The sequence below is a fragment of the Trichoplusia ni genome, chromosome 3 (genome assembly GCF_003590095.1).
Source record: "Trichoplusia ni isolate ovarian cell line Hi5 chromosome 3, tn1, whole genome shotgun sequence".
Lineage (NCBI taxonomy): Eukaryota > Metazoa > Arthropoda > Insecta > Lepidoptera > Noctuidae > Trichoplusia > Trichoplusia ni.
Window position 1 is genome coordinate 18964301 of NC_039480.1, and position 18436 is coordinate 18982736.

Genomic DNA, 18436 nt, shown 5'->3' on the forward strand with positions numbered 1-18436 from the left:
TGCATATATTCGATTATTTTTGAACCTCTTTCTCAAAAAAGAGAGGTATTATAACTCAAACCGCTATGTGTGTGTCTATGAATCGTACTGCACTCCCTAAACGGGTGAAACTATTTGGATGCAGTTATTTTTTTTGTCGAATGGTAGATATCATTTTGAAATTTTAGAAGTTGCAGTTGCAGTTGAAGTTGCACATGAAAATTAAAACTGACGGGCCTGTTGGTCTAGTGGTTAGTGACCCTGACTGCTATACCGGAGGTCGTGGGTTCGATTCCCGCCCAGGACAAATGTTGTGTGATGAGCACGATCATTTGTTCTGGTGTCTGGGTGTAATTTTTCTATACATACAATGTATGTATTAGAAATATATATGTAAGTTTATCAGTTGTCTGGTTACCATAACACAATCTAATCTGCTTAGCTTGGGATCAGATAACCGTGTGTGAGTTGTCCCAGGACATACTATATTATAAAAAAAAATATTGAGTAAAAAAAATACGTAAATTAATTATAATTAATTATTGAAACCGCGACTATGCTAAAAGGGATGGTGTGAGTACGTCATTCGACCTCCTGTACAATTAAAACTTTAAACAAAAAAAAAATCATACAAATAACCCAAAAAAATTGCTAATAAACATGCCAATTTATTTGAAATAACCACGTCACGCGAAATTTCGTTGTAAGGAAAAATAATTCGGAGTTTATACAGTTGGTTTCTATTTGTTTTTTAATAATATATAAATCTTGTACACTTGGCGTTGAATGCGCAGTGGATAACAGATAGTATTTATCTGTCCACAGGGACGTGTGTTCAAAAAATGCGAATAATTATTGGAATAATTTTGGCTCTGATTACCGTAAGTCCTATTTATTATTTAATTTTTATAATAACTATCGTGATTCGTTATTAAATGATGACGTCAATATCAGCTCATGATTAAGGACTCCGGTTGGGTCCGAAACTAGTCGGGCGAGCCCGATAAATACGCGTGAGTAAACCGTTGCATCATTTAATAATATTTGACTTGGTAAATTATTGGGGTGACGATCTAAATGCTTACCGCGTGGGCTGGTTTCATGTGGCCCGGGATAGAGAATCGTGTAAGGATTTGAGGGAGGCCTTTGCCCAGCAGTGGGACACAGTGGGATATATGAAAAAATATGTTGTGATAACTTTCGTATCAGATTCGTAATTGTTTATTATTAAATAACGCTTTATGATGAACAACGCCATTTTCTCATGATTAAAGACTACTGTTGGGTCCGAAACTAGTCCAGTGATCCTGATAAATGCGCGTGATTAAACTGTTACTAAATACTTTTGTTAATTGTTTATTTTTGGTGTTAATTAAGAAGCCTTTTACCGTTACTTATATATACTTACATAAATACGACTTACATCAAATTATAATTTCAAACCTTTAAAATAACGTGTGTTTTTTAAAATTGTTAAAATATATTTGTTCCTATTCTTATTTGCTATTTCTGATTTATTTCGTTGCGGGCTCCAAGACAGTCAATAGTTTCTGGACTCGCCGAACTTAAGTGTTTCGGTGTTCTTCGTTAGTTATCATTGTTGATCCTGGGAAGAGATCCTGGGAGAACAGGAAAAGTGTAATTTTGGGCCAATTTTCATGAATTCATCGGCTATTGTAAACAGTAGAATTGGGACCCTGGTTTACAGGAATTGCAATGTGTGGCTAATTTCATTAAAATTCATTGTTTAGGGCCTGTTTCACCACCGCCACATAAGTTCCCGTTAAATAACTTGACAGGTTTTTCATACAAAGTCAATTTTTTTTAATTTTTTCAGTTTTAATCAGTGATTTTGTAACAGGCTCTTAGAGTTTGTTCTCATTTAAAGGGAGCTTTTCATTTCTTTATTAGTTTTACCAAAATAAAGAAGACATTTCTGCCTGTCTATAGCCATAAATAGTTATGGCTACTGCATTTTTTTGGGTTTAACGAAAATGGTGAAACAGGTTTTGTTGTCGCTATAACATAAATATGACAAAAATCAGATAAACCGTGCAAATGGTTTTCTGGGTCATATATTTCAAGATACCGTTTAAGAAAACGTGATTGTAATACCTACAAAAATAAATAATAAATAACTGACAGTCGCCAACACAATAAACTAAAAAAACAAAATCGGGTAAGAAGCGCTTCGTACGGTCATTGACTTGATGGGTGACCAATTTTTTTTTAAATTAGTTTTTCTTCAGCATATTTATACTGAGCCCTCCCTCGCAAGTCAGTTCCCACTTGACCGGTTTAGTAACATGTGCAAGAGCAACGTATAATAATTTAAAACAGTTTTATTATTAATAAACAAATAGAAGACTCTTGCACCAATATAATTAAGACCGTTTTTGAATAATTCTTGTTTGTCGAGATGACGTTACAAAAGAATATATATTTATTTAAATAAACTAGCTGTTGCACGCGACTTCGTTCACGTGTCTATGATGTAACATAGATTATAAGGTAGGAATTTTAAATATTTTTGATATTTTCTAAGTTGTTCTCTGAAATTAAATTATTTGAAGGGCAACTTTGTCCAAAATTATTAGTAACGTTGAAATGTATTTATTTTGATAACGATAAGGACAATATGAAAATTCACCTTTGAAAATAAGAGATGTTTCAGTGTTAATAATTTTAGTTAACTTTAAAAAATAAACATAATGATGACGTGGACGTTTTTCAGAACTTTTTATGAGATACAATTAAGTCATATATGATTTTTAAGTAACTCTAACAATTAATTTAATTAAAAAAATCTCTTTCTTTTTGTAACCTTTCTCATTGCTGCTCTGCGTCTATTGATGATAGCGTGAGTTTCTATAGCCTGAAGCCTTTCTCAATAAATAGGCTGTCTACATAGAAATGATGAAATCGATCCAGTGGCTCTTGAGATTAGCGTGTTTAAACAAACTCTTCTTTTTTTCAATATTGGTATATTTATTTATATTGAAGTAAGTAAGTATCTGAAATATCAACAACAACAAAAAACTGGCATCAAATACCGGTCAAACAAGCCAACTTTGCCAATCAAGGTATCTTTGCCCCAAAAACAATTTATAAGCAAATCCTCTAATATAAGAAACAATTTTAGTTTTCTTTAGGCAATATTTATTATTTGGGTGGAAAGATGATTATAAATGTTACCATAAAACTAAAATTGATTCTTATTTAAGAGGATTTGTTTATAAATTGCTTTTGGGGCAAAGATACCTTGATTGGCAAAGTTGGCTTGTTTGACGGTAGTCGTAGTTTTACAAGAAGAGCACATTTTTAACTCGTTGTACCTACACCAATGCTTTTTAACCAAAACTTATTTGATTCTATACACTAAAATAGAATTCATAATCCCACCAAGTTTCGCAACTACGTTATACACACAACCCTCTTTTAAAACAGCAGCCGGTTAAAGTTTAAATTAATATTCATACCAAGATCACATGGCAACATTATCTACATATCTAATTAGGAGTAAATAAAACGAGAAAAACTCATTAACATCAATAATTGCAGATGAACAAATATGAAAAGAATATTTTAAGAAACTTAATATTTCTTAATTATTTAAATTAATTGCAAGTAGACACGTGCTGACTCCGTTCTGCCATATTTTGCAGACTGTCAGGTGACATTACCAGACTTTTTTCCTTGTGTATACCTATATAGGCTAAGTTATAACTGCATAAGTGACTAGATCATAAGTTATGCTATCTTGACGCGGTTGGTCCGCAGATGGGTGATCATCTTTGTCATAACGAGTTCCTCCGTGTTTCGGAAGGCATGTCAAATTGTGGGTCCCGGCTGTTTTATTTTATTTTATTTTATTAGGGAAACAAACAGATATTATATTATGTTATTTATTATTATTATTATTTAAATATCTTCGACAGTCGTTACGGGTAGTCAGAAGCTTGAAAGTCTGACTAACTAAGGTGTATCGTGTTGTCTGTAACTGGATTGAGGACGTCAGATAGGCAGTCGCTCCTTGTAAAACACTGGTACTTAGCTGCATCCGGTGAGACTGGAAGCCGACCCCAACATAGTTGGGAACAGGCTAGGATGTTTTATATATAGTCAAGTGGTTGATGTCATCACGCCAATCCCACTCAGCACGACGTATCGCGGGTTCGATCCCCGCGTGGAAAAAGCATGTTTGTTAAGTGTCAGACTCCTACTGACTAAAACGCATCCATACTCATTCCTTTGCGCTTCTTGTACCGGGGCCGCGGTAATCCTTTTGGACAATCCGGCTAGCCCGGCAAGTGACAGCCCCTGATAGACTGTATAGAAACACTACTTAATAGTTACTTAACGTATTTCATTGATAATTACAGGTCCAAGCGGCGCTAACAGATGCCCAACAGCGCTCTGGTAAGATTATAATTAATTATTTAGAACACAAGAACATATTATAAATATTTGACGAAACATCAAATTTCTGCCCTCGGAGTTTGCCAGCGGAGCCATGAAACGCAGTATGTTAGGAGTTAAACTGACTGACCGAATACGAAACAGTAAAACTGCGTTCTAAATCTCAAATCGCTGACGTTGGTCTCAAAGCTGTCTATTTGGAATGGGTTGTCCGATAACTCCTGGGCCAAAGTACTGCGCAGTTAGATTCATCCAACATAAAGCGGTGACGAGGAAAGCCCCGATCTGGATGCATATAAAAAATGGATGGAAAGAGCAATAGACCGGACAGAGTGGAAAAATCTAAGGGAGGCCTTTGCCCTGTAGTGAGACATTAAGGGCTAAACAAAAAACGAAGTGGTGTCCTTATGGTCGTATTCAAGAGGTCGCTGGTTCGAATCCAACGCTGACTAAAACCAATATGTTCTTTTTTAATTATTCTAAGACTCCACTGACAAACGGTGACGGAAAACATCGTGAGGAAACCTGGATTACAAATATTGGAATCTGGTACCAGCAGTGAGCTAGCGTGGTGATCAGTGCTTCTAATTTTCTTCATGGTAGGCCTGTACCCAGCATTGATGACAAAAAAATTAGTGGTTAACTTAACCTATAATCGGTCTATAATTCTGTGCAAAAAAATATTTTGCATGATTAAATATCTTATTTAATTAAATTGTGGGTCCCGGTTGTTATTTACACATCTTTGATAATTACGGGTGGACGGAAGCTCCTACATTGTCCGACAACCAGTCTAACTAAGGGGTATCGCGTTGCCCAGGTAACTGTGTTGAGGATGTCAGATCGGCAGTCGCTCCTTGTAAAAGACTGGTACTTAGCTGAATCCGGTTAGACTGGAAGCCGACCCCAACATAGTTGGGAAAAGGCTAGGATGATGATGATCATCATATTATTTCTGCTCTCACAGCCAAAGGCGAGAACGCAGAAGAAAATGAAAACACAAGAACGGCAGGCGAACACCGCCTCTTGAAGAAGCTACCATCTAGCTACACTTCCACCACATCATCGCAGACCAAGGCCTCCAAGAAATCCAGCTCCAGTACTTCAAGTTCTAGTTCTTCATCTTCTATAAAGTCTTCTTCTTCTTCTTCTTCTTCATCCTCAGAAGAGGATAAGTTAGAAGAATGGGTTGAGAAGAGAAGGAAGCATTATAAACTGAAGGAAATTGCTGGTGAGTTTATTACGAAAAAATAAAATAACAATACTTTATAAAGCTGTATGTATCTGTTCTGTATGTATGTGTGTTACTGAACTGCTCCTAAATGACTAGACCGATTTTAATGTTTCGTTTTTGTAACCGTTTGAGTTGCGCCCTGGCTAGTTTAGATTTACAACTCGGCTCAAAGATCGAAGTTCACCGAATCAGCTAGCATTAAAGAAATTTTTAAAATTGCTTTTTTTACCAATCACATAAAAATTATTGGGGACAGTAACAGGCTATCATTTTTATAAATACTAGCGAGTAGGGATTATGAGTTCCAGGGGGAAAAAATGGGGTTATGAAAAATAGATGTTGTCCGATTCTCAGACCCACCCAATATAGAAACAAGATTTCATGAGAATCTTTTAATCCGTTTCGAAGGAGTTCAATTACGTACACTGTGACATGAGAATTTCTTTATGTTAATGTTTTATGAAGATTTTTCTATAAGTACATTTTTTAATTTCCATTTTTTGTTTTAGAAAATTTAAATCAAACTGATGGATGGCATTTCGTACGAAGAATCATTAACAGCAAGAAAGAAAGTGAGTTTTTAAATTTGCATTTTATTAAAACATACAATTATTAGTATTTAAGGTTATGAATAGTTAAGTTTTCGTGATAGCCTTGCGGTTCTATGCATGGATTTGTATGCATGGGGTGCTGGTTCGATCCCAACGCAGGCAAAGCACCAACGTTACTTTTTCAAAGTCATATGTACTTTCTTAATTAATCTAAGACACCACTGAACGGTGAAGGAAAACATCGTGATATGCCCAGCAGTGGGAAGTATAAAGGCTGCTGCCACGGCTCTTTTCATTCACGGGATAACTTCATGAGAAGAGACCCGGTACTATTTAAAGACGTGCACGGGGACACAGGTCCAACATGCAGAGGCCTTGTTGAGAACTTTAATATAAAATGAAATGATTTTTCTCTCCCCTAGAAAAAAAGACATGAAGAACCCAAAGTAGATTCAGAACTATTGAATACTGTGTGTGAAAATAATGAAATTTTTCAATTAAATTATTATACTGTAAAATGCGATATGGACCAATTCGCAAGTTATTTGCGGAAAAATATGGACCCCACTTTTCTTATTAGCAACTGGCTGTTGCCACCGGCTCCTCTACAAGTCGCAAATGATCCCACCAGAACACAAAATAGGGATATTATAAACTATCATATGTGTCAAACCGGGTCATAACCTACCTGCGAAGCAAATTTCAACAAAATCCGCTCAGCAGCTTTTGCCGGAAAGAGGAACAAACATCTATTCGTACTAACAAACTTTCTTTTTTATATTACTAGCTGACCCAGCAAACGTTGTTTTGCCGAATAGTTTTATTTCTAGTTGTATGTATTTTTAATGCCACATTATAAAAAAAATAAAAACAAACAATTTAGTCCAAAAAATAAAATATTTTTTTTTAGTGTGGGCAACCCTTAACACTTAGGGGTATGAAAAATAGATGTTGTTCTATTCTCAGACCTACTGTATACGCATATAAAATTTGGTATAAATCGGTTTAGTGGTTTCGGAAGAGTACGGTAACTAACATCGTGACACGGGAATTTTATATATTAGAAGATGTATACGCATATAAAATTTGGTATAAATCGGTTTAGTGGTTTCGGAAGAGTACGGTAACTAACATCGTGACACGGGAATTTTATATATTAGATGTATACGCATATAAAATTTGGTATAAATCGGTTTAGTGGTTTCGGAAGAGTACGGTAACTAACATCGTGACACGGGAATTTTATATATTAGATGTATACGCATATAAAATTTGGTATAAATCGGTTTAGTGGTTTCGGAAGAGTACGGTAACTAACATCGTGACACGGGAATTTTATATATTAGATGTATACGCATATAAAATTTGGTATAAATCGGTTTAGTGGTTTCGGAAGAGTACGGTAACTAACATCGTGACATGGGAATTTTATATATTAGATTAGGAATAACAGCAAATCAATAGCTAAATAAAATATTGTTTAAACGGGAAGCCAGCGTGCTGCTGTGGAGTTAGTTGCTCTGTTCCTTCTCTCACAGCAAAAGCATTTAGGAAGCGGTGAACGGTGGGCGAAACTGGATGCTGTCCAATGTAATCCGACCTTCAAAAAGTGCTACTTAGTAGCCTAATTTGAATAAACGACTTCTGATTTTGATTTTGATTGAATCTTTTTACTTTTCAGTTACAACTGAGCACGTCATTTCGGAACAAATGAAAGAAATTCTACAACACAAGAGTAAGTCATCTTTATTTGCATCTAGATGCATTCATTTGACAGTTTACCGCGTGGACTGGGTCTATGAGGCCCAGGGCAGAAGAGAAGGATTTAGGAAAGGCCTTTACCCAGCAGTGGGACACAGTGGGCTAGCTTAAAGGTGCATTGAAACCTGCTATATGCAAGGTCCTTGGTTCGATACCAAGGCCTTAAAAACTTCCTCTTATATTTAGATTTGCTAGAATGTTTGGTGAAACAAGTTGCTGTTGACTTTAAAAACGTATCTTAGCGACACCCCCAGTAAGGTCGTGATTAAATCGCCTGTTGGTCTAGTGGTTAGTGACCCTGACTGCTTGCCGGAGGTCGTGGGTTCGATTCCCACCCAGGACAAATGTTTGTGCGATGAGCATGATCAATTTTTCTGTGTCTGGGTGTAATTTATCTATATTATGTATGTATTTAGAAATATATAAGTATGCTTATCAGTTGTCTAGTACTTATAATACTAGCTTTGCTTAGTTTGAGACTAGATGGCGTTGTGTGAAAGTTATGGAATATAATTATTGCCTCTCCATCCGCCACCTCTTAAGGCTGTTGAAGTTTTAGAAGCGAGACAACACTCGAATTGTTTTCAAAAACAACGGTGTTTTTTTCAAAAACTCTTTTATAGTTTAGCAGTTAAATATTTTGATAGTAACTATCATGAGAATGATTCATTATTAAATGATGTAACGGTTTACTCAAGCGTGTATTTATCGGAGTTGCCCGACTAGTTTCGGACCCAACCAGAGTCCTTAATCATGGCTGAGCGAGTCGATTTGATTTTATTTGTTTTTCTACATACTTAATTTATTTGTAATATTTTCAGATAACAAAGAAGCAAGCGCTCTTTTACACCATTTGACTGGACATCACGGTAAATATATGATTTTACTAGCTGTTGCCCGCGACTTCGTCCGCGTGGTTAGAAGATATAAGTTATAATTTATACCTGCCTTCTATCTATCTTGTAGGATTCAGTCAGCGTTTGCAATGTAAGCGCAAAAAATGTGTTTTTTTACGACCTCACATTAGAAACCTCAAAAATTGTAGCCTATGTGTTATTCTGATGTATAAGCTATATTGTGGTAAAGTTTCATTCAAATCCATTCAGTAGTTTTTACGTGAAAGAGTATCAAACATCCATACATCCATACTTACAAACTTTCGCCTGTATAATAGTAGTAGGATTTACTTTTTGTAACGGTTTAAATAATGAGGTTTTTTCAATTTAGCCTCCTTTCTTCTTTTAAAGAAAATATAGAAGATATTGCAACGGAGTTATTTTTTTGTGTATTTGAGTTCACTGTTAATTTATCTTCTGAGTTTTTCGATTAAGTAGATCCATAGTTGTATAACTTCCATGCTATTAGTTTGGCTTAATTATTGGAAAGAAAGATAAATTTATTTGTTAGAAAACAGTACATTAAGGGTTTACATATTATAAATAAGTATCTTGTATTCTACCATTACTGGTGTACAAATTGTAAACATATAAACCACCAAAAGGTTAATAAATCCCAACAATTTTGACAAATTATAATTATAACAACAAAAACATTCAAACTGCATCAAATAAAAACTACTAAGATAAAAAATTAATGATTTGTGTCACACTGAGGCACTCGTTATGATATAGACGGTCACCCATCCACGGACCGACCTTATCAATTGTAACTTAAACTGATCGATCAATTTGTGCCGTTACAGCTTAGCTTCTCAACAAAATTAGATAATTCGTAATAATTAAATTAAACTACTAATCACTTGGTAGGTGTAATTAATATCACTTATTTGTTAAAACACATTTGTACAAATGGTGTTGCGAGGCCGGTATGCGCACTTGAATCAATAGTACGAAATTAATGTAATTGGAAGCATGTGGAAAAGTTTTGTTTTTTGAACCAGAACAAAAAATTTAGAAAATTATGTTTTTTTTTTCTGTCTTTTTAAACTGTTTAGGTTAGCAATATAATTACCCCTGACAGAGTAAATAACATAATCTTAATTTACATCCAATTTTAAGCTACGTTTGACACGGTCGGTCCGTATATGGGTGTCATGTTTGTCATGATGAGTTCCTCCGTGTTTCGGAAGGCACGTTAAATTGTGGGTCCCGGCTGTTATTCATACGTCTTTGACAGTCGCTACGGTTAATCAGAAGCTAGAAAGTCTGACAACCAGTCTGACTAAGGGGTATCGTGTTGTCTGTAACTGGGTTGAGGAGGTCAGTTAGGCAGTCGCTCCTTGTAAAACACTGGTACTTAGCTGGATCCGGTTAGACTGGAAGCCGACCCCAGTTTCAGTGCCCCAATTCCGCAATTTACAATGGCTGATGATTTGACACTATTCGTTTTCTCCCAAGCATTTCGCCTATACAATTGGAAATTCAGTATGGCGCCGAACACTCAGTGTCATTACAATAATTTCCCAATAATGAAATGCTATTAGTGTCAATTTAATCCAATTTCCATTAATTAATCGGCCTGTAAATAGAGGAATTCGGGCCCAGAGACGAATCGAAAGCAGAAAGAAATCTGTAGCCTATTGGTCAGTAGGTTCAATTCCAAATGTTACCGCCATACGACGTTATAAACTTTACCTCTTTATATTATAAGTATGAGTTAATATTTATATTCAATTTGCTTGTGTTAATGCATATTTTTTTTCCATTTCAGATGAATCCAATGCCATTAAATATATCCAATCGGTAACAGGGATCACACGTAAGTATATACCTATTCATTAAGATTTTTTAAAGAAAGTTAAAACGGTACCAATATCAATGATTAATCATACTATATTGCTATGAAAGTCACAAGGACAACCGAACTGTTAATAAATTATATAACCACTTTAAATAACCCATTTGACAAAGAAAATAACTGTTTATCCCGTCAGACAAATTCGCAAACCATTTAGATACGTATTTTTCATTTATTTCGTAAACAAAAAATTAAGGGGATACTTACAGTGATTTAACATGTCGTGTGACGTCACTTACCAGTACGCTTTTTAACAAGTGATATTTTTAGCCGCCACTACAAAACTTAAGTGGTTTTTAATGTTTGTATCTTCCTTACTTTTTAATATTGTAATTAAATGAAAAATACGTAAGTATTCAATATTTTTCGGAAATCTGTCTGACGGACTAAACAGATTTAATTTAATACTTTATTGACGAAGACAGTTTAGCACTTAAGGGTGTATTTTATCGGAATTTCAATTTATTATTCCTCTTGCAGATGAGCGCAAAATCTTTGACTTCTTGAAGAAGTCAAAGGGTTCCAGATCATGGGCTTTTGTCATCGACTTTTTAAAGCTCATGGGTGATACACCTCGTAAGTATAATTTACTATACTTTTTATAAAGATTAGCTTAAACTGTAATTCATTGATTTGTGTACTTGTTCACGATCATTTTTAAGCGACTTCAAAAAAAGGAGGTTCTCAGTTCGATTGTTTGTATGTATGTATGTTTGTCCGCGATTATCTCGCGTTTGGCTAAAGCGATTTGGATGCGGTTTTCAAAAAAGTATTTTTTACATTTAGGAGATGGTTTTATAGCTCAAAAAAAAACTGAGTTTGATCTGTCAGTATGTATGTATGAAGGTTTTTAGTTATTATTAGACCAAGACTGTTTTAATTATGTGACTATGTTAATTAATCCAATATCTTGATTTCTTTTGTTTCACGGAATAACTTCATGAGAACAGACCCGGTCATTTTTAAAGGCGTGCACTTGGACACAGCTCCAATATACAGAGGCTTGATTTATTATTAACGTTTGTATTTTTAATTTTCAGACATTAGCATCATGGTGGATCTCGTGAAACTTATCACTAATGAAGACAGTAAGTTTTATTCAATTAATCATATTAATTAACTACTAGCTTTTAACTGCAAGTAGAGCTTGAGGTTACCACGCCAAACCCACTGAGGACTCAGGACAAGCATTCGTAGATCACACGAATCCTTGCCTCACGCGGGTATCGATCGAAACTAGCGTGGTGACCTGAGTAATTCAAAGGTAAACTCTCGGTTATCTTGACAACCTATTGAAACAACAAAATAATAAAATAATTAATAGATTTTTAGCATCTAAAAACCCACGTTTTGAAATGTCACTCCATTCAATTTTTTTCAAAATCGGTGTAGCCGTTTTATAGTTGTAAATAGCATTGCCATCGGGTTTGAAGCTACCCTGAAAATTTCAGCCTGCTAGCTTATCGGGAAGTGCCTCAAAATTGAGTTGCAACAATCCAACCGGAACGACAAACAAACAAGAAAAGTGAGTGTATAAAAACGTGGAATAATTCAAATTAATTATATAATTACAGATGTACTTCGCGGCTTCGCTATTCTAAAGCCTCTGTTTGGCCATGACGACTTCGACAGCGTTCTCGAGACACTACAGAAGATTTCTGGAGAGAAAGGCAAGTATTAATTACGTTAAAATGCTTTTTAATTGAAATAAAATATTTAATATGATATGAGACAACTTGCACAGAACGCCATCTAGTCTCAAACCAAGCAAAACTTGTATTATGAGTACTAGACAACTGATAATTATATATTTCTAAATATATATATAAATTACACTCAGACACAGAACAAATGACCGTACTCATCATACAAACATTTGCCTTGGGTGGGCATCGAACTCACCACTTCCGGTATAGCAGTCAGGGCCACTTGGCCAACAAGCCAGTAGAATTCAGTAGATACATTTATTGAAGGTATATGTAGGAGCATACATCCGCAGGGAAGCTTGTGGCGAGCTGTTTGTGAGTAGCGACGCAACGGAACCTGAATGCCCCAGGGGGTCACTCTTTATGGGGACCCTCAGCTCTTTCTTGCCTTAACTGGCTGGCTAGAGAGGGGTTGCTAGAGCTATATGCTCGGGGGTGGAAGTGTCTAATGGCGTAATAACGAGGAAACCCGCTCCGAGTCTATGACCCGCGATGAAATCGGTGTCGCACCTCTCTACACCCTTAGCCTATCTCACTGGTGTTGCCTCTAACTGCCTATCAGATTCCATTTTTGAGCTAGTGAGTCACCAAATTAATTCTACTTTTATGTTTTCAAAGGCTTTATATTTTTCGATTAATATTTTTTATAATAATCATTATTTTCCGTTTTCAGATCCTCACGGCATCGCTGACTACTTCAGACATGTATCGCATAACAGCGGTAAGACATGAAACATTTCTTATTTTTAGTGTCATCGTAATTTGATAAAAAAAAACAATAATTATGTCCGTGTTATAAGGAGATATATTTTTAATATATCGATAATGTTACGGGGAAAAGGACGGCGACTTATTTTCTTCTCTCTTCTCTCTCCCTCTGTGTTTTTGCATTTAACTAAACAAAAAGACAATTATGAAATGAAATCCTTTAAAGATAAGGAGAACAGGATTTTGAAGTACCTCCCAAGGCTTATTATACCTTCACAAGTGACGTCATAAATAAATTCCTTTCAGTATACTCGATTTATATTTGCGTGACAAAAGGAAAAATCCTATCCATTATTATTGATTAAACAACAAGAATTGACGACCTCCGTGGTCGAGTGGCGTACGCACCGGTTTCAAGGTGTCGCTAGCTCTGAGGTCCTGGGTTCGATCCCCGGTTGGGTCAATGTAAAAAATTACATTTCTACATTGCCTCGGGTCTGGGTGTTTGTGATACCTTTGGTTGTATCTGAACTCCATAACACAAGTGCTTTAGCAACTTACTTTGGGTTCAGAACAATGTTTGTGATGTTGTCCGCATTTATTTATTATAAAAAATATTTGTTCTTTGTTCTCGATTCACCATGTTTTTACAAAAATAATAAGTACTTAAATTAATTAATATTATTGTGTTTTTCAGGAATTCTCGGTGTCCAGATTGAGATTGACAAGCTAACCGGAGGTGTCGGATCACCCGCGTTCATAAAGCTCCTGAAGGTTCTTATTCCTGAATTAGGTAAGTGATTAAACAAATTGTTTTTGTTGTCTAAAAATGTAACTGGAATTAGTAAAAGATGGATAGCAAATATAGCAATATCTGAAATTCTGATAGCTGTTTCTTAACTTCAGGGTCTTGAAGCCCTAACAGACCGGATCTTTTAAACAAGCACCCTATTTTAGCCTTGCGAGAACCTGTAGACGAAAGGTCCTAGGTTCAAATTAACGAACCAATGTCTATTTATAACCATAAAGTTAAAGTCTTAGGTTCGAATCGATGCACTAATGTCTTTTTGAGCTCATATGCGCATAGCATGTTTAATCAATTTTTAAAACGGCTAGGGATAACAGTGTGAAAACAGCACACCTGAAAATTGTTCATAGGTATGTTGTGTCAAATCAGAGGTCTACAATTGAAACTCAGGTTGTGCTTTACCATACAAAAATCGTGTTTAAAGACGGCTTAGACCGTCGTCTTTGACAACCGGTAAAACTGAGATCAAAATGCTGCTGCACTTTGATCTCATCACTGCACGGATAGCCGAGTGGGTCACCACACCAAACCCACTATGCGCGGACGTTTCGAGGTTTCGATCCCCGCGTAGGACAAGCATTTGTGTGATCCACGAATGCTTGTACTGAGTCTGGGTGTCTTTGTTCATGTGATTTGTATGTTTGTAAAACCCCTGCGACACAAGGATAAAGTTCCTTAATGCGGGAGTCGTTCTTTTAAAAACAATGCCCCATTTTGCCTCATTTTGGTACAATATTGTTCAAATTCTTCCATCTTAATACTTCCTGTCTAATTTCAGATTTGAGAGGAGCCTTCAACGCCCTGATCTTATCAACCAGGACAACTGACATTGGAGAAGCCATCACAGCCTGCAACCGTATGCTGAACACCAAATCATTCGACGAGAGCGTTCTTTTGCTCAGAACTCTGACGAAACAGACTCGTAAGTTATTTAATACTATCCCACTAATATTATAAACGCAAAAGTTTGTGTGTAAGGATGTTTGTTCCTCTTTCATGCGAAAACTACTGAACGGATTTAGACGAAACTTTGTAGGAAGATAGTTTATAGCTAGGATTAAGACATAGCGCGGCGTGGGACGGCCACCTGCCAGATAGACCGACGACCTGGTGAAAGCTCGGTCTCGTTGGATGCAGGTGGGAATGTACCGGTCGCGCTGGAGAACGTACGGAGAGGCCCATGTCCAGTGGGAAGCTGTAGGCTGAGATCATGATGATTAAGACATAGGATAGTTTTTATCCCGATTTAATATTCCTGTGGGATCATTTTCTTGAAGCTGCTGGCATCATCGGCTAGTTATTATAAGATTTGAGACGTGTTCAACCATGTAACCATGTAAATTTGCATTTCTTTTTCTATTTCAGAAATTAAGTACGCCATCGAAGAGCTGACACAGTCCTTACATAGATCAAGTGAGTAAAACAATTATTGACTAATTTAATAAAGTGAAGTTAAGTGGATAGTCCGCAGAACTGGAAAGTCACAGATCTCAAGTTTTATCCAGAAGCATCTAAAATGGCGTGCAATAGGGGAGGCCTATGTCCAACAGTTAAAATGGGATTGGGCGGGTCATGTTAACCGCATGGACAGCGATCGTTGGGCCAAAGTCACCACACTGTGGGAGCCAACGGTTGGACGGCGTCGTCGTGGGCGACCTAGGAAGCGGTGGCGAGACGACCTTAATGCTTACCACGCAGGCTGGTTCCATGCGGCCCAGAATAGAGAGTCGTGGAAGGATTTGGGGGAGGCCTTTGCCCAGCAGTGGGACACAGTAGGCTAGGAAAAAAAAATGTTCAGCAGTGGACGAATATGGTCTGCTGATGATGATCTAAAATGAGAATCAACTTTTATTTATTCCTCTCTGTTTTTCAGGTCTGAGAGTCATCATTGAGAACTTCTACAAGATCGGAGGCTGTGACAACATGCTGACGCTGCAGAGATTGTTCTTGGATGTATTTGGAAGCGACAGTAAGTTAGCTATTCATATATACAAATATATAAATTAAGGCCATTTTATTTTCAGTCAATTGTAATTCGATAATAAGATCGATCTACGCGAAAGTTTTTATGCTTCGGGTTTGAAGCGTCCTTGAAAATTTCAGACTCCAACCAGAACGATAAATAAAAGAAAATTGGAGTATAAAAACATGGAAAAATAAAGATCGAAGTTAAGGTTTCACTGTTTGTTGGTGGATGAGAAATAAATTTGAGGATACCTACCCACCAATTTATTTGTCATCCAACCGTTTTCACGACAGACTCAACTGCAATCCATTCGCAAATTGCAGTTTGAATGCAGTTGACACGACTGCAACAAAACTGAAAACGAAACTTGCAGTCCGATTGCAGTCCGTCTGTCTTACACTTGATCGATTCTTCTACTCTACGAAAAATCTCAAACTACTCTCGAATGCTGTGAGCAAGAAAATCAAAAACTAACTATCTGTTATCATCTTCCAGATATTATCCAAGTGGTCCACAAGATCAACAAGGTGACTAAGAAACAGGATGCTCTGTACTTCCTCAACTCTCTCCTGGATGTGACGCAGACGAGAGACATTAGGGAGGCTTCCTACGTCATCCAAGAGCTAACGGAGAAGTCCAGTAAGTTTAACACTTTGAGAAATTGATTGGTTAAGGGCCGATTTATCAATTAGTTAACATTTATCTGAGGAATAAATATGGCCGTTTGACTTATCCCTACTATCCCTACTAATATTATAAATGCGAAAGTAACTTTGTCTGTCTGTTACGCTTTCACGTGTAAACCACTGAACTGATTTTAATGAAATTTTTACAGAAATAGATTTGACCGTGAGAAAGAACATAGGATTTTTTTGTTTTTATCCCGGACTTTTGAGGAGTTCTCTTGGAAACGCGATATAGCCGACATCGGCGCGGGCGAAAAGCTAGTTTCTGTACAAAAGCTGTCAAACATATTCGTCGAATAAAAGTTATCTGGCGATTTAAAAATCAGGCCTAAACATTCTAAATGTTATAGACGCGAAAGTTTGTGTGTATGAATGAATGTTTGTTAGTCTTCCACGCAAAAATCACTTATCGGATTTGGACAAAATATGCTACACTGGATTTGATTAACAAATAGGATCGTTTTTATCTATTCCTATCTTATGATCTGATAGAAGATTTTTTTTCTTAGTCCTACTTTTTAAACGACTCAAGCGCTAAAGATTTTTGTCCTTGTTTCTTGGATTTCACAAACATTCATTGATTCAAGTCACATGACTCCAGACTCAGGACAAGCATTCGTGGATCGCACAAACGCTTGTCCTACGAGATCGAACTAACACGTCGCGCTCAGTGGGTTTGGCGTGGCGACTTGTCTATCCGTACAGTCACGCTTTCTATTTGACTATAACAGTTTTCTTGAATATTTTCTTTATTACAGTGACAGTCTTGGACATTTTGGAACAAATAAGGATCAAATCAGGGCATGAGGATCTCATTCATTTCTTTAAGAGAGTGATATCTATTACTGGAACTAAATGTAAGTTGGATTTTAAATGATTTTTTGTTTTTTTGTCTTCATATTCAGAGTTTTTCAGTAGAAACTATTTCTGATGTCAATATTTTAAGACTATATTAGAATTAATGTGAATACGAAATAAAAAATAGGTAAAAAGGTCATATTACACACTTATTTTGTTATGGTTCTGTATAATAATAATAGTAATTTTGTAATGGGAATGACAGCGTGCTGCTGGGGAGTTTGTTGCTCTGTTTCTTCTCTCACAGCAAAAGCACTTAGGAAGTGACGGGTGGGCGAAACTGGGTGCTGTCCAATGTAATCTGACCTTCAGAAAGTGCTACTTAGTAGCCTAATTTGAATAAAAAAAATTGATATAAGTTTGGAAATACTTTTAGATTCAATATCTACTAAATAATAATTAATTAAATAAAAAATAATTTAGTTTCCTAAGTGATATCATTAAACTTAATATTCTTTCATATTACGATAAATTTAATTAATAATCCTAACAAATATCACCTGATATACGCTCATAGTCAAAGAAGTGGTATCAAATGTGTTTTGTAATACAATTTTACTTAATATCCACATGTTTTCAATTTTTCAGCTATCAAAGAAGCTTGGCAAGTCCTGATCTCGGTTTCAAACATTAGAGGTAAGTAAGAGAGATGATCCTATTCCCTTTTATACAATCAGAAATATTATCTGAAAAAACATATCCTGGGACAACTCACACACAGTTATCTGATCCCAAGCTAAGCAGAGCTTGTGTTATGGTAACCAGACAACTGTTAAACTTACTTATATATTTCTAAATACATACATATTATAGATAAATTACACCCAGACACCAGAACAAATGATCATGCTCATCACACAAACATTTGTCCTGGGCGGGAATCGAACCCACGACCTCCGGTATAACAGTCAGGGTCACTAACCACTAGGTCACTAACCACAACAGGACCGTCGTAAAAAAAAACAGATGATAAAAGTAAGGGAGGAAGAAAAACGTCTCCAGT

The 18436-nt window shown here is 36.2% G+C and overlaps 1 protein-coding gene across 35 annotated transcripts in view; it reads left to right on the plus strand.

Annotated features, from left to right (window-relative positions):
• Positions 1 to 767: 767 nt before the first annotated feature.
• The window catches only part of LOC113492251 (mucin-2-like), a 31631-nt gene continuing 13962 nt past the window's right edge, over positions 768 to 18436 (plus strand). For 32 of the 35 annotated variants that reach the window (XM_026869651.1, XM_026869654.1, XM_026869649.1 and 29 more), the window contains exons 1-18: positions 768 to 860; positions 4362 to 4398; positions 5366 to 5629; positions 6142 to 6204; positions 7865 to 7918; positions 8766 to 8813; positions 10615 to 10662; positions 11182 to 11277; positions 11742 to 11789; positions 12276 to 12371; positions 13081 to 13128; positions 13813 to 13908; positions 14702 to 14845; positions 15289 to 15336; positions 15797 to 15892; positions 16385 to 16528; positions 17334 to 17432; positions 18022 to 18069. In XM_026869651.1, coding sequence (XP_026725452.1) covers positions 822 to 860; positions 4362 to 4398; positions 5366 to 5629; positions 6142 to 6204; positions 7865 to 7918; positions 8766 to 8813; positions 10615 to 10662; positions 11182 to 11277; positions 11742 to 11789; positions 12276 to 12371; positions 13081 to 13128; positions 13813 to 13908; positions 14702 to 14845; positions 15289 to 15336; positions 15797 to 15892; positions 16385 to 16528; positions 17334 to 17432; positions 18022 to 18069 — 1516 coding nt within the window. In that variant the 5' untranslated portion in view covers positions 768 to 821. The remainder of the gene's footprint in view (positions 861 to 4361; positions 4399 to 5365; positions 5630 to 6141; positions 6205 to 7864; positions 7919 to 8765; positions 8814 to 10614; positions 10663 to 11181; positions 11278 to 11741; positions 11790 to 12275; positions 12372 to 13080; positions 13129 to 13812; positions 13909 to 14701; positions 14846 to 15288; positions 15337 to 15796; positions 15893 to 16384; positions 16529 to 17333; positions 17433 to 18021; positions 18070 to 18436) is intronic. The other 3 variants (XM_026869637.1, XM_026869636.1, XM_026869638.1) reach the window with 1 other exon arrangement.